Here is a 12500-nt window from a genome sequence, read left to right on the forward strand (position 1 = left end):
ATTTAAGCCGGGCAGAGTGTGTACCCCGATCACTCCATAGGGTGTGATAATTCGACAGGTCTACTGGTTAGGTGGTGGTGTGTGGCGAGTAGTCAGTCAACCTCAGATGAAGGTCAGAACTTTGGAACCGGATGCAGATCTGACAACGTGCAAGTGTGGCATATATTATATATATATATATATATATATATATATATATATATATATTATGCATCACAAGGCTGACACTGCCCGATTTCTTCGACAAATCCCCCCCCCCCCCCCTCTCTCTCTCTCTCTCTCAGACAGAATGGAAAAGAATATATTATGCCTTAAAGCTCAATAATTGAGAAAATTGTAAGTTTATAGTTCTGAATTCTCTCTCTCTTTCTGTGTGTGTGTGTGTGTGTGTGTGTGTGTGTGTAGATAGAATGGAAAGAATATATCATGCCTAAACTATCAATCCTTGAGAAATTTGTAAGTTTTGAATTCTGAATTCTCTCTCTCTCTCTCTCTCTCTGTCTTGTCTGTTAATGTCGCACTGTCTACCTCCATATGCCCATCTCCCTCTGTCTGTTTGTCGTTCTGTCAGTCATTCTGTGTGCCTCTCTCTCTGTGCTTTGCTTCCTCATGCCTCAGTCTCCATTCCCTTTCTGAGTCTTGACAGAGTGAAGCGAAGAATGGGTGGGACTAAGAAAGAGGGTATATGCGTGCTCTGTGTGTATGTGTGTGTGAGTGTGCGTGCGTGTGTGTGCGTGCATGTGTGCGTGCATGTGTGTGTGAAGGGGGTGTGGGTGCTTGCCACAATGAAGGTGTAACTCCATCCCATAATAGTCCTCTTCCTTGCCGCAAAAGCTGCCAGGGGATAGTGGCTGCACGTGCAATGCTAATGAGCGCTGCTATTAACATTAACCAGCCTAACGGCTTTCATCCATCTCAACGCGTCTGGTTTGGCAGCCGAACCTGTAAACGCTCGCTCGCGCGCACGCACGCACGCATGCACGCACGTACACACACACACACACACACACACACAGCGGCAGACAGATAAATAGTGAGATACAATGTGACATATGGAAAGAGAGGGGAGAGAGCTGTAATATATGAGAGAGACAGACACACAGACACACAACAGAGACACAGATAAAGAGTGAGAGACAGATTATGATACAGAGAGAGAGAGAGGGGGGGTTAATGACACAGAGAGAGACACAGAGAGACAGAGACAGAGAGACACAGAGAGACAGAGACAGAGAGAGACACAGAGAGAGCTCGTCGAGTGTGAAACAACCCACTGTTGTTATCCTGCAGACCTGTCTGACTCAACCGAGCTCGCAGTACTCAAAATGTTATGAGTTCGAATCACAGACACCTGACATAAAAACTGACATTTCCCCAGCTCATGGTGCCGTTCTGGTGGTGTCAGTGTAAAGTCAGATAGGTCCCCTCCTCTCCCCTCACCCCCTCTCCCCTCCCCCACCCACCAATTTCCCGGGGTGGTTTTTCCCTGTCACCCGTATCACAATAAACTTGAGGTTGGGAGTTGACGTTATTGATTTGTATTGTATTGTTTTACTTTTTGACTTGACTAATTTTTTTTTTCCTGGTGATTGTTGTATTGTGTTATATTGTATTACTTTTTGACACAACAGATTATTTACTGGTGGTTGTATTGTCTTGTACTGTTTTACGTTTTGACAGAACAATTTTTTTCTGGTGATTGTATTGTGTTGTATTGTTTTACTTTTTGACACAACAGAGATTTTTTTTTTCTGTGTGCAATTCAGGGAGAACGCGTCGCCACTGAGTAGCGCCACCCGGTTGTTTGTTTGTGTGTGTGTGTGTGTGTGTGTGTGTGTGTGTGTGTGTGTGTGTGTGTGTGTGTGTGTGTGTTTCCCCTGTCTGCACGTTTATTTGTTTTTCTATAAAAGTGGACTTTTCTGCAGAATTTTGCCAAGGAAAACTCGTTTGTTGTTGCGGTTTGTTTTTGGTTTGCTTTTTTCGGGGGGGGGGGGGGGGGGGGTGTTGTTTTTTTGTTTTGTTTTGTTTTTGTTTGTGAGGCACGAGGAGAAGTTATGTCTCAACAGAAGGCAGACCTTTTTGAAAGCTAACGGACTCAGTCAGTTTTTTATGTCTCAACAGAAGGCAGACCTTTTTGAAAGCTAACGGACTGGGTTAGTTTTGCGAGAAAACTGTTTTACCTTAAATGCTGTTAACTTCCACGACTGAACGTGGCCGAATATAGTTGAAAGGAGATGAAAAGTCAACAAATAAAATGCAAATAAATCCAGTCTGGTTTCTCAATGTGTGTACATATATATATATATATATATATATATATATATATATATATATATATATGTCAAAAAGCGAAACCAGAAGTGTAGCATCAACAGTGACTGTCACTGGTCCCGAAGAAAGCACTGCACTTCTGAACGCATCACCAACATGTCCGCCATTTCTGGCGGTAGTGGGGTAAGGCCTTACTTTTACAAAGCTCAACATCAACAGCAGGTACACTTCAGTTGTATCTGTATACATACTGGTATAAATCGTGGAAGGGCATTTTGTTTCAGAGTAAAGCTATCAAAGTATTTCCTGACAATTAAGAGGCAGAGCTATATGGGGCAATTACAGAAACTGGGCATTTGTCGTTTGGGTAAAAGAAAGGTTATGGTAAGTCACAAACCATTACATTAATCAATGGCGGCTAGGCAACGAACGCTTTTGGCGCTAACCATTCTGTAATCTGCCCCCCCCCCCCCCAATCCCCCCACCTCACCCCCTCCCCTCCCCCCACACACACAACCACCACACCAACGCCTTAACCACCACCCTCTGTCCCCCACTGCCTTCATCAGTTTCCACCATTAGTCATGGTTCCCAGTGACGCCTCTGACACGAAAGCCAAATCACAGTGCTGCACGTGCACGCCCCTTCGCCACAACAACACAGCGGTGAAGGCGAACGCGCTTTCTGCGGGAACGGATGTGTGCAAAATAGACGCGCGCATGACAAACGGTTTTTATGCGGGGCCACAAAACACATGCTTGTCCTTATCCTGTGCCACCCTCTCCCCCCCCCCCCCCTTCCTCCAGGCCCCGCCTCCCACCCTCCCCCCTCTCTCTCTCGACAAGCCGACTTTGAGTGACCTCAGAAAAAAAAAAAATCAAACAAAATATTACAAATATCCTTCTACTTCTAGCTTTGATTTTCTCATGTCGTAAAGACATTAGTTTACTCCACAAAACGTGTCTGTCTACTCGTATGCAGCATCGAACAGGCAACGAACTGTAATTTCCGTGCATGATACTGAATATTGTATTCTGATGTAATAGCTATTTTGGGTTGAATTTTGGTGTCGGTTTCCTGTGTCATGTAATTTTCTTTTATTTCTTGTTCAACTGACCCCCTTCAGAATGTGGCTTTGGCCTTATATGAATGAAGATCGTTACCGTTATATTCTCTCTCTCTCTCTCTCTCTCTCTCTCTCTCGCTCGCTCGCTCGCCCAATTGTACAGATTATATGATTCCTCTCTTTAAACTGATTTTGCTCCAAGCAGTACAAATGAGGTCCACGACCTTTCCTTGTTTTTGTCATGCTAAGTCATTCAAACTGAGAGAAACTGTTTCTTTAAGAAACTGATATGATGTGTGTTTTATTGCATAGTTACATTTATGCTTGTTTGCTAATGTTGTTGAGTTGTATGTGGAATGTTCAAGTGAACCCCATCACTTTGGGCTGAGGCCTGAATTTGAGTAAACCATTCCATCTCTCTCTCTCTCTCTCTCTCTCTCTCCCCTGTCTCTCTTATCCGCAACACAAAACACGCAGATCTATGCCCATCACAAACATCACATATAGTGAAATGAAAGTGTCTGGGTTTGTTCCAATGTACCTTTTATTCACCTGCGTGCTAGCTGAATCGGTAGCATTGGATGGGAGAGTAAAAATCCCTGTCTATGTATGTGGTTCGTCCGTCGGGATCGACGAGGACCATCTAGTCATCCTGGGGGTGGGTGGGTTGGGCTCTGTGGGTGCGCAGATGACTGGTCAGGCCAATCTGCGCCCGGAAGGTTCTGACGCAGTGTGGACAGTCTATATATATATATATATATATATATATATATATATATACACATGAGAACTGAAAACGCGGACTGTGGATTCATAGGCGCATTACCACTACCAGGTCACTGCAGCACTCCTGTGGTCAGTTCCATACTACACACAGTTAGTAGCGGGTTACGACCATACTAGGCTCTTCCGTCCGAGCAATGCAACTGGCCCCTGACCACTACAAACAGAACACACACACTGACCGCAGTCAGCTTTTCTATGGTGAATCGCCCAGAAAATAAATAAATAAATAAATAAAACATCGCCAACAACTGGCTTTTGCACGACGTCTTAACAAATAAACAAACAAACAACTATTCACCTGACACGGGCAGTTAAGTTCCAACAGACCCGCGGTCACCCACCCACCCACCCACCCGGCCACAGAAAGAGAGGTCAGTTTTCACCTGTCTACCCACAAAATCCATGGGGTCGACGTCCTCTATAGTCTGCAAACGCGTTACACCCACTGGGCTAGTATAGGAACTCGACCATTGAGCTCGATGGTTACATCAACACTTCACAGTTCTCAGTGCTGTAAGCCCTGCCACGTACAGAAACACCAATACCATTCCCAGGCCATCACTCGAATTAAGAAGGCAAAGCAAAAAATTTGTTTCATTAACCCCCCTGGAGGTATTTAAACATTACACACGAACAACATTTACGCACACCAAATGTATATAAACAAAAAAGAGTGATGTCAAAAAGTAACTCTAGCTCAACTCTTCACTTGCGCGCTTCTCAACTTTTAACTCCAGGTCACCTCCCAGATTCCCTCTTGGGACGCTTGGAGGCGAATTTCTGTACTCTTGTGTCAGGCAATAAAGTGACTGACTAACTGACTGATTGACTGATTGGTTGGTTGGTTGATTGATTGACCTTCTACCCCCTCGAACACCGAAACCTTCACCAAGCCAAGACCCCAGCACTGAACAACAAAATTTTAAGGACGCATGTCAATAGGTCGTTAAACTCAACAACTGCCCCATCCTGACCATCGTCTGTTCTGAAACTATACTTCTACGCTACAACCGCAGTTTTCTAGTATTTCGTAGGTCTCCAGTTATATATACAGATATATATATATATATAGAGAGAGAGAGAGAGAGAGAGAGACAGACAGACAGACAGACAGACAGACAGACAGACAGATAGATAGACGTGTGTGTGTGTGTGTGTGTGTGTGTGTGTGTGTGTGTGTGTGTGTGTGTGTGTGTGTGCTTCCCCCCAACCCAACCCCCCCTTAATGCCAGTTGTTTGTTTCATTCAAAGTGTGTCCTCTCTTCCTCAGATGACAAAAGAAAACACTCAACAATCATAATGTCATGTGCAGTCGCAAAATCATGTACCATGGAAATTTGCTAGCAAGGACGCATTCCATTGTTATTATATACAATGTTAATCATCATCATCACCACCATCATCATCATTACCATCATCAGCCTGTAGTGTAAAAAGTATCTTGTGATATAACTGGCCGAACTGTTTCAAATCCGCTTTAAGAGAAATATTTAACCTGTTGACGGAGAACTGCAGAACGAAAATCAAACCACTAAATAATTTGATCGATATATTGAAAAAGGCGTATTATCAATTCGCAAGGAATCAAAAAGAACACAGAATAGACAGAAACAAGTTAAGAAGTATCAAGTTAGATTTTCGGGATTTTGAAAAGCTGCCTTGAAGATGATGTGAAATAGAAAATTCTGAAAGTCACTGAAAGTAGACTTACAATGTGGGGCTAAGACGCAGAATCAATGGAGGGGAATAGAGATAGACACTACAGTCGTACAGATGTGTTAAGCCTACACATAAACCTTGTGGATAAAACAAGTCCTCGTGAGTGAACTAGTAAAACTCTGTTCACCTTCAACAGTTAACTCACTCATTCCAATCATTTTTTTCACCAAAATATCCACTATTTGTTACTAATGAACTAGTAAAAGACTACAATATCCAAGCAACTATTTGTTTAGAAAATGTTTATATCTTGTTCTGAATCTCTGTTCGATTTTATCTAAACTCTAAAATAAATTATCAGGTAGAAATCTCTTTTGATTTTCATTTCGAATTCATCCTAATTCTTAAACCAAAACCAATATTAAAAAAATCAATGTCAGGGTTTCAGTGTTGTATATCGTTTATGTTTTATCAATCTACATAGTTTACCCAGAACATTTAAGAATTGCAGACCTGTTCAAATGCATTGCATTTATTTTAACGATGAAGATGGGCAGTAAGCTAATATTCTCCATCTTCGCTGTTTGTCGTTTACATTATACATACATCTCTCTCTCTCTCTCTCTCTCTCTCTCTCTCTCTCTCTCTCTCCTTCTCTCTCTCCCTCTAAATATATATATATAGAGAGAGAGATATATATGTGTGTGTGTGTGTGTGTGTGTGTGTGTGTGTGTGTGTGTGTGTGTGTGTGTGTGTGCGCGCGCGCGCGCGCGCACTCTCGCGAAGAGAAGAGCATCTGATTATTCATCGACCCCGATTTTACCGCCACCCTCATGTGTTTATTTTCCCTCTCTCTCTGTGTGTGTGTGTGTGTGTGTGTGTGTGTGTGTACCTAATGCCTATGGTCATGTCGTCAGAATATGGTCGTTTTCAGCGCTCAACCCCGTCCACAAAAATAAAAATCAATAATGTCAATAAAAGAAAAAGAAAAATGGGTGAATGAAGGAGGAGTGAAGGAATGAAGGACAGAAAGAAAGGAGAGAAGACATTGCCGCCAACACCTGGAGTCTCAGCTCGTGTCTCTCCTGACAGAATGACAACGAAAGGTGATTGGGGTGGGTCGGGGGGGGGGGGCGACTAGGGGGAGGGGTGAGGGGCATTGCGTTATTACGAGAGAAAGAAAAAAAAAGAAAGAAGAAAAAAAGAAAAAAAAAGAAAACCACCTCCACCACTGAAGCAGAAAGAAGGTGAGGTAAGGGTGTGTGTTGAAGGCATACAGAGGGGGGAGGGAGGTGGTGGAGGTGGTGAGGGGAAGCGTGGTATGGGGAATGGGGGGGTTATGTGGGGGGGGAACCAACTCCCCACCCACCCACCCCTAGCCACCACCACCCCCTCCCCCCCAGCCCCAACCTGCCCCCCTCCCACCCCCTCCTTTTCAAGTGCAGTGTAGCGCTATGTGTGTACGCTTCGGAGCATGCCTTGTCGGCCCGCAGGTAGCAAAAAGACCCTGGTGGTTGTAAGGGAAAAGGAGTGCTGGCAAAAGAAGGTGGAGAGAAAAAAAAGAGTAAGGGGAGGGTGTGTGGTGGGGGTGGGGTGGGGGTGGGAGAGGAACTCTGTGTGTGTGTGGGGGGTGTGGGGGGGAGGGAATGAAATGGGTGGGGGAGGAGGAGTAGGAAGGAGGACGGGGTGCGTTCACACCTTTCCATCTGATAAGAAGGTGGGGAGCGACAAAGGCAAGGCCCACAACCTACCCGGTTCTCTACCCCCATACCAGTACCCGACGCTGACGTGACTGCCTTTTCCTTTACCACTTGTACGACGCGTATTGTAGCGCTGTGAAGCTTGTCAACACAATACAAGGCCGCTGTACTGCATTGAGTTTTTGTTGTGTGTGTGTGTGTGTGTGTGTGTGTGTGTGTGTGTGACTGTATGTAATTGTGATATAAAAACAAAGTATATATTACATGTGTGTGTGCACGCGCAAGAGTGTGTGTTCGTGAGACACAGAGAGAGAGACTCAGAGAGAGAGAGAGAGAGAGAGTGTGTGTGTGTGTGTGTGTGTGCGACGTTATTGCTTATTGTCCAGCCAACAGCACAGGGTCATAAACATCAGGACTCTGTGTGTGTGTGTGTGTGTGTGTGTGTGTGTGTGTGTAAATATGTGTGTCTGTGTGTCGAGCGAGAATGGGTGCATGACTGTACTTAGTAAAAATTTATATGAATCACTGTTACAATAAGACAGTACATATAGATCAGCGAGGAAGGATAACAGGATGACGACTGGACTGAATAAAAATTAATGGTCAGCGGGGGAGCTGAGGGAGGGGTGGGGGTGCTGGGGAGGCAGGAGAGAGGGGGGGAGGGAAGGAGTATAGGGGCATGCATGGGGATGATGAAGAGGTATAAGGGGGAAGAGGAATAGTAAGGGAGGTGGGTGCATCTACTAAGGTGTGGAGGGTCTATCTGGTGGATGGGAGGGTGGTCGGGAGGGTGCGGGGGTGGGGGGAAGGGGATGTTTGGGTGGTGATGAAAGCAACCCCTGACACGTTCATATCAACACTTGCTGGGGCAACACGAATCCCCATTTCCCTTCTCTTCCCTCCACAAGACCATCGTTATTCGGGTAGTACAAGAAGAAGACGAAGAGGAGTAGAACATAGAAGAAGAAGAAGAAGAAGATGATGATGATGATGATGATGATTAAGAAGAAGAAGATGATGATGATGATGATGATGATGATGAAGAAGAAGAAGAAGAAGAAGATGATGATGATGATGATGAAGAGGAAGATCAACAACAGTAATTAAGAGAACCAGAAGAGAGAGAGATCAGAGAACAGAGAGAGAGAAAACTGAGAGAGAGAGAGAGAGAGAGAGAGAGAGGGGGACACATTTATTTTCGAGGATAAGCATTGGCGTGCTTTTTTTTACATCCAGACAGATAGAGACGGACACACACACACACACACACACACAGAGAGAGAGAGAGAGAGAATGTGCAGACAGACCGAACGAGAGACAATGTGAGTCAGAGATATAGTTTAAGAAAGAGAGAGAGAAAAAGATAACTGCTGGTCAAAGAACAGGATGGGTGTGGGTGGAGTGAAGCCAAAATCATTCATGGATCTTATTGTTGTCTATGATAGACAGACCGAACAGCGACAGGGACGATCAGTGGGAAAACACACACACACACACACACACACACACACACACACACACACACACTCACTCACTCGCTCTCACACATACACTCACTCATTCACACACACACAGAACACACACACACACACACACATAATGAGACGAGCGCAGGTGCTTGCGCGCACAAGCACGCAAAGAATTAACACAAAGACATCCTATCCTATCACCATCATATACATCATCATTATCATTATTACTGATTATAGTTATTTTTTATGATGATGATGATGTGATTATAGTCATTGTTAAAGTTATCATTATCATCATTATGATTCTCATCATCATGGCTTGGTCACAGTCTGTTCCATGTCAGGTAATAAAATTCAACACAATCACGTGTGAGTGAGCCAATACATGCGTATATATTATATCCCTGAGTCTAAATGATCTCCTCACAAGACTTAACGCAAACCAAAAATTCTTCATCAGCAACACCATCATGTATTTGCTTGCATTCCCAAAGGCTTAAAATAATAATTAGTGGAGAAGGGTGGATCCATGTAGCAGTTCTGGGGCGGTGTGGGGAACACATGCCGGCACAAACTAATGAAGTGTGCGCAAACAAAACAGAGGAACAACTCTTAAAAGAAAAAACAACAACAACAAAACCAACGAACACATGCCATACTTGAATTAAACACAGGGAATGGGAAACTACATGCACCACATGAACATATGAACGGGACAAGTGTTTGTTCAAGTAAGCACACGCATGAACGCGCTCACACACACACACACACACACACACATGTACACACACACACACACACACACACACACACACCCGCCGCAAGCAACACATGCGCGCGCACACAAGCACTGACACGTGCACGCGCGCACACAAGCACTGACACGTGCACGCGCGCGCACACACACACACACACACACACACACACACACACACACACACACACACACCATATACGATCCCATACGAACACACAAACGCGTGCCAATGCAATCAGAATAAGATAATCATCATGATTTGTAAGAAACGGAGAAAGGAACTGGGAGATGTAATGAACAGATATAGTTTGAGATAAGATTTGTTCGATGCAGGGAATTGTCTGTCTTATAACAGCTGTTGTCGTTATCGTTATTGTTATCATCATCGTCGTCGTCTGTTCATTTTCATTTAGTATTCATGTTTTTATCATAATTATTACTATTGTCACTGTCATTGTAATAGGATTAAGAGCAAATGATTTTTCAAAAAGACACACTGGTGAAGAGAGGAATGATGCTGTCAATTTTTTTGTTTGGCTATTCCCGTTTTGTATTTCACCCCCCCCCCCCCCACACACACACACACACACCACCCCTAAAAAAATAAATAAAATAAAGAGAATTTATAAACAAGTGCTTGCACGTGCGATTTGTGCTTGTGAATGCACACGTGTGCAACAAAAACACTGTTGTTATTGGTATAGCAATATGTTATGATGAAAGTAGAACTGAAATACTCTGCACCGGTCTCAACACACCGGTCACGGCAAACACACACACACACTCAGAGTGACACACAGACACAGACACACACACGCACGCACACACACACACACACACACACACACACACACACACACACACGACACACATACACACAGAGGAAAGACAGAAAGACAGACACAGAGACAGACAGAAATAGAGAGACAGACAGACAGAGATGGAGAGAGAGAGAGAGAGAGAGAGAGAAGCAGACAGACAGACACAAGCAAAAGCTGTGCTGTGCAGACTTACCGCCATGTCGGCATGGCCCGTAACAGTTAATCCTGCTGTCATATCATTCATAGCCCCCTTGTCATCATCATCCTGCCCCTTGTAGCGAGTGGAATCGCTCCCCTCCCCCCCCACCCCCTCCACCGCCCCTTCACACTACTGCCGCCACTGACCACACACACACACACCGATCAGTTTGGAGAACACGATAGTGGTATAGTAGTCCGCGTGGGCAAACTGAACCCTAACCCCCTCTTTCCTAAACACGAGGATAGCTCTCTCCTCGTGCTATCCTCCACACGGATTGAACACCTCTCTAATTGTCAGAGGGGGAGCAAAGGCCTCCATGAAACCTTCTTCAGCCCTTCACAGTACAGCCTTGATTCCAGAACACCACACACACACTCACACACAGGCACCCGAACCCAACGGGACCTGCTGAAGCGTTTGATGGATGATCGGCAGTGTAGCTACCAGCTCCCAGTTTCACGTGTGTTGAAGCGACTCTCCTCTCCCTCTCTCTCTCTCCACACACACACACTACTCACACTGCTGCGATCTCTCTTCCCCAAGTTCTGCTGATGGCAAACTTTCCTCCCTCTCTTCACAGTTTCACGAGGACATTGCAAAGTTAGCAGCACGGAGAAGAAGGTACCCACACAGTCAATGGGGAACTTGGAAGAGCCAGCAGTCGTCTGTAACTGCAAAGCTTTGGTTCCCTGTTTGTGTTTGAAGTTGGTGTTGCAAGCCCCCGATACTACAAGCAGAGCGGAGAGCGGCAGTCAGGACCCCAACGTGTCCCGCCAGCAGCACACACACACACACACACACACCACGGACTGAAGAAACTCACGGCTCAAGCAGACGACACCTTGGCTGTCGGGATCTCACACCGCTGGCAACATTCGCGCCTCGCTTTGCTTTGTTTAGTTTTCAGGGCCTCCGCCACGATAGGATCTTGCCCTGGAGGAAGGCGGCGGTTAACGTGTGATTGACAGATTGACAGAAAAGGGAGGAGGTGCTTACAGTTTACCTTGGTGTTGTGCAGTTTTTTTGTTTTGTTTTTTGTTTTTTCCAGGCATGCGGTCGATCTCTTTTCTCTCTTGGCAGTGGGAAATCCTGAGCCGGTGTAACCCTAGAAATGACTCCAAACACCGTTTTGACTCCACGGGTGTCAGTTTCAGTTTCATTTTCAGTAGCTCAAGGAGGCGTCACTGCGTTCGGACAAATCCATATACGCTACACCACATATGCCAGGCAGATGCCTGACCAGCAGCGTAACCCAACGCGCTTAACACGGATGTCAGACCAGATATACTCCCCTTTGAGGTATTTCACGGCAGGATATATCTAATCCAGCCCATGACTCACGTTAACTCGTACCCCCCCCCCCCCCCCCCCCCCCCCCAGTGGTGTATAATACGATTTCTTCACCTTCTTCTCTTCCTCCTCCACCTTCTTCTTCCTTCCATCTCCCCCCCCCCCCCCCCCTCCCAATTTTTTTCTTTTTTTTCTCAATTCAGTACTTTGATTTTTTTTTCTTGTGCTTGATAATTGCGTGGGTTTTTTTGGGTTTTGTTTTTTTTGGGGGGGGGAGGAGCGTGGGGGGGGGGGTGTTTGTTTGTTTGTTTGTTTTGTCTTGTTTTTGTCCAGGGCTGGGTGGAAAAAAAAAGTATGTATACTTGCTCATCTCATTACCCTGGTGAAATAAATTTCGTTTCGTTTCGTTTCTTTTCGTTTCTTCTCCTTCTTCTTCTTCTTCTTCTTCTTCTCCTTCTGCTTCTTCTCCTTCTTCT

General features: G+C 45.1%; 1 protein-coding gene across 3 annotated transcripts in view; it reads right to left on the bottom strand.

Annotated features, from left to right (window-relative positions):
* Positions 1-12500, bottom strand: part of LOC143282134 (repulsive guidance molecule A-like) — a 64686-nt gene that overhangs the window by 29462 nt on the left and 22724 nt on the right. Inside the window, exon 1 of one of the 3 annotated variants that reach the window (XM_076587661.1) lies at positions 10726-11574. The exons of 1 other annotated variant lie outside the window; for it this stretch is intronic. In XM_076587661.1, coding sequence (XP_076443776.1) covers positions 10726-10739 — 14 coding nt within the window. In that variant the 5' untranslated portion in view covers positions 10740-11574. Of the gene's footprint in view, positions 1-10725; positions 11575-12500 lie in introns of those variants that run through there. One more of the 3 variants, XM_076587662.1, reaches the window with a different exon arrangement.

Source organism: Babylonia areolata, chromosome 5 (genome assembly GCF_041734735.1).
Source record: "Babylonia areolata isolate BAREFJ2019XMU chromosome 5, ASM4173473v1, whole genome shotgun sequence".
NCBI lineage: Eukaryota > Metazoa > Mollusca > Gastropoda > Neogastropoda > Buccinidae > Babylonia > Babylonia areolata.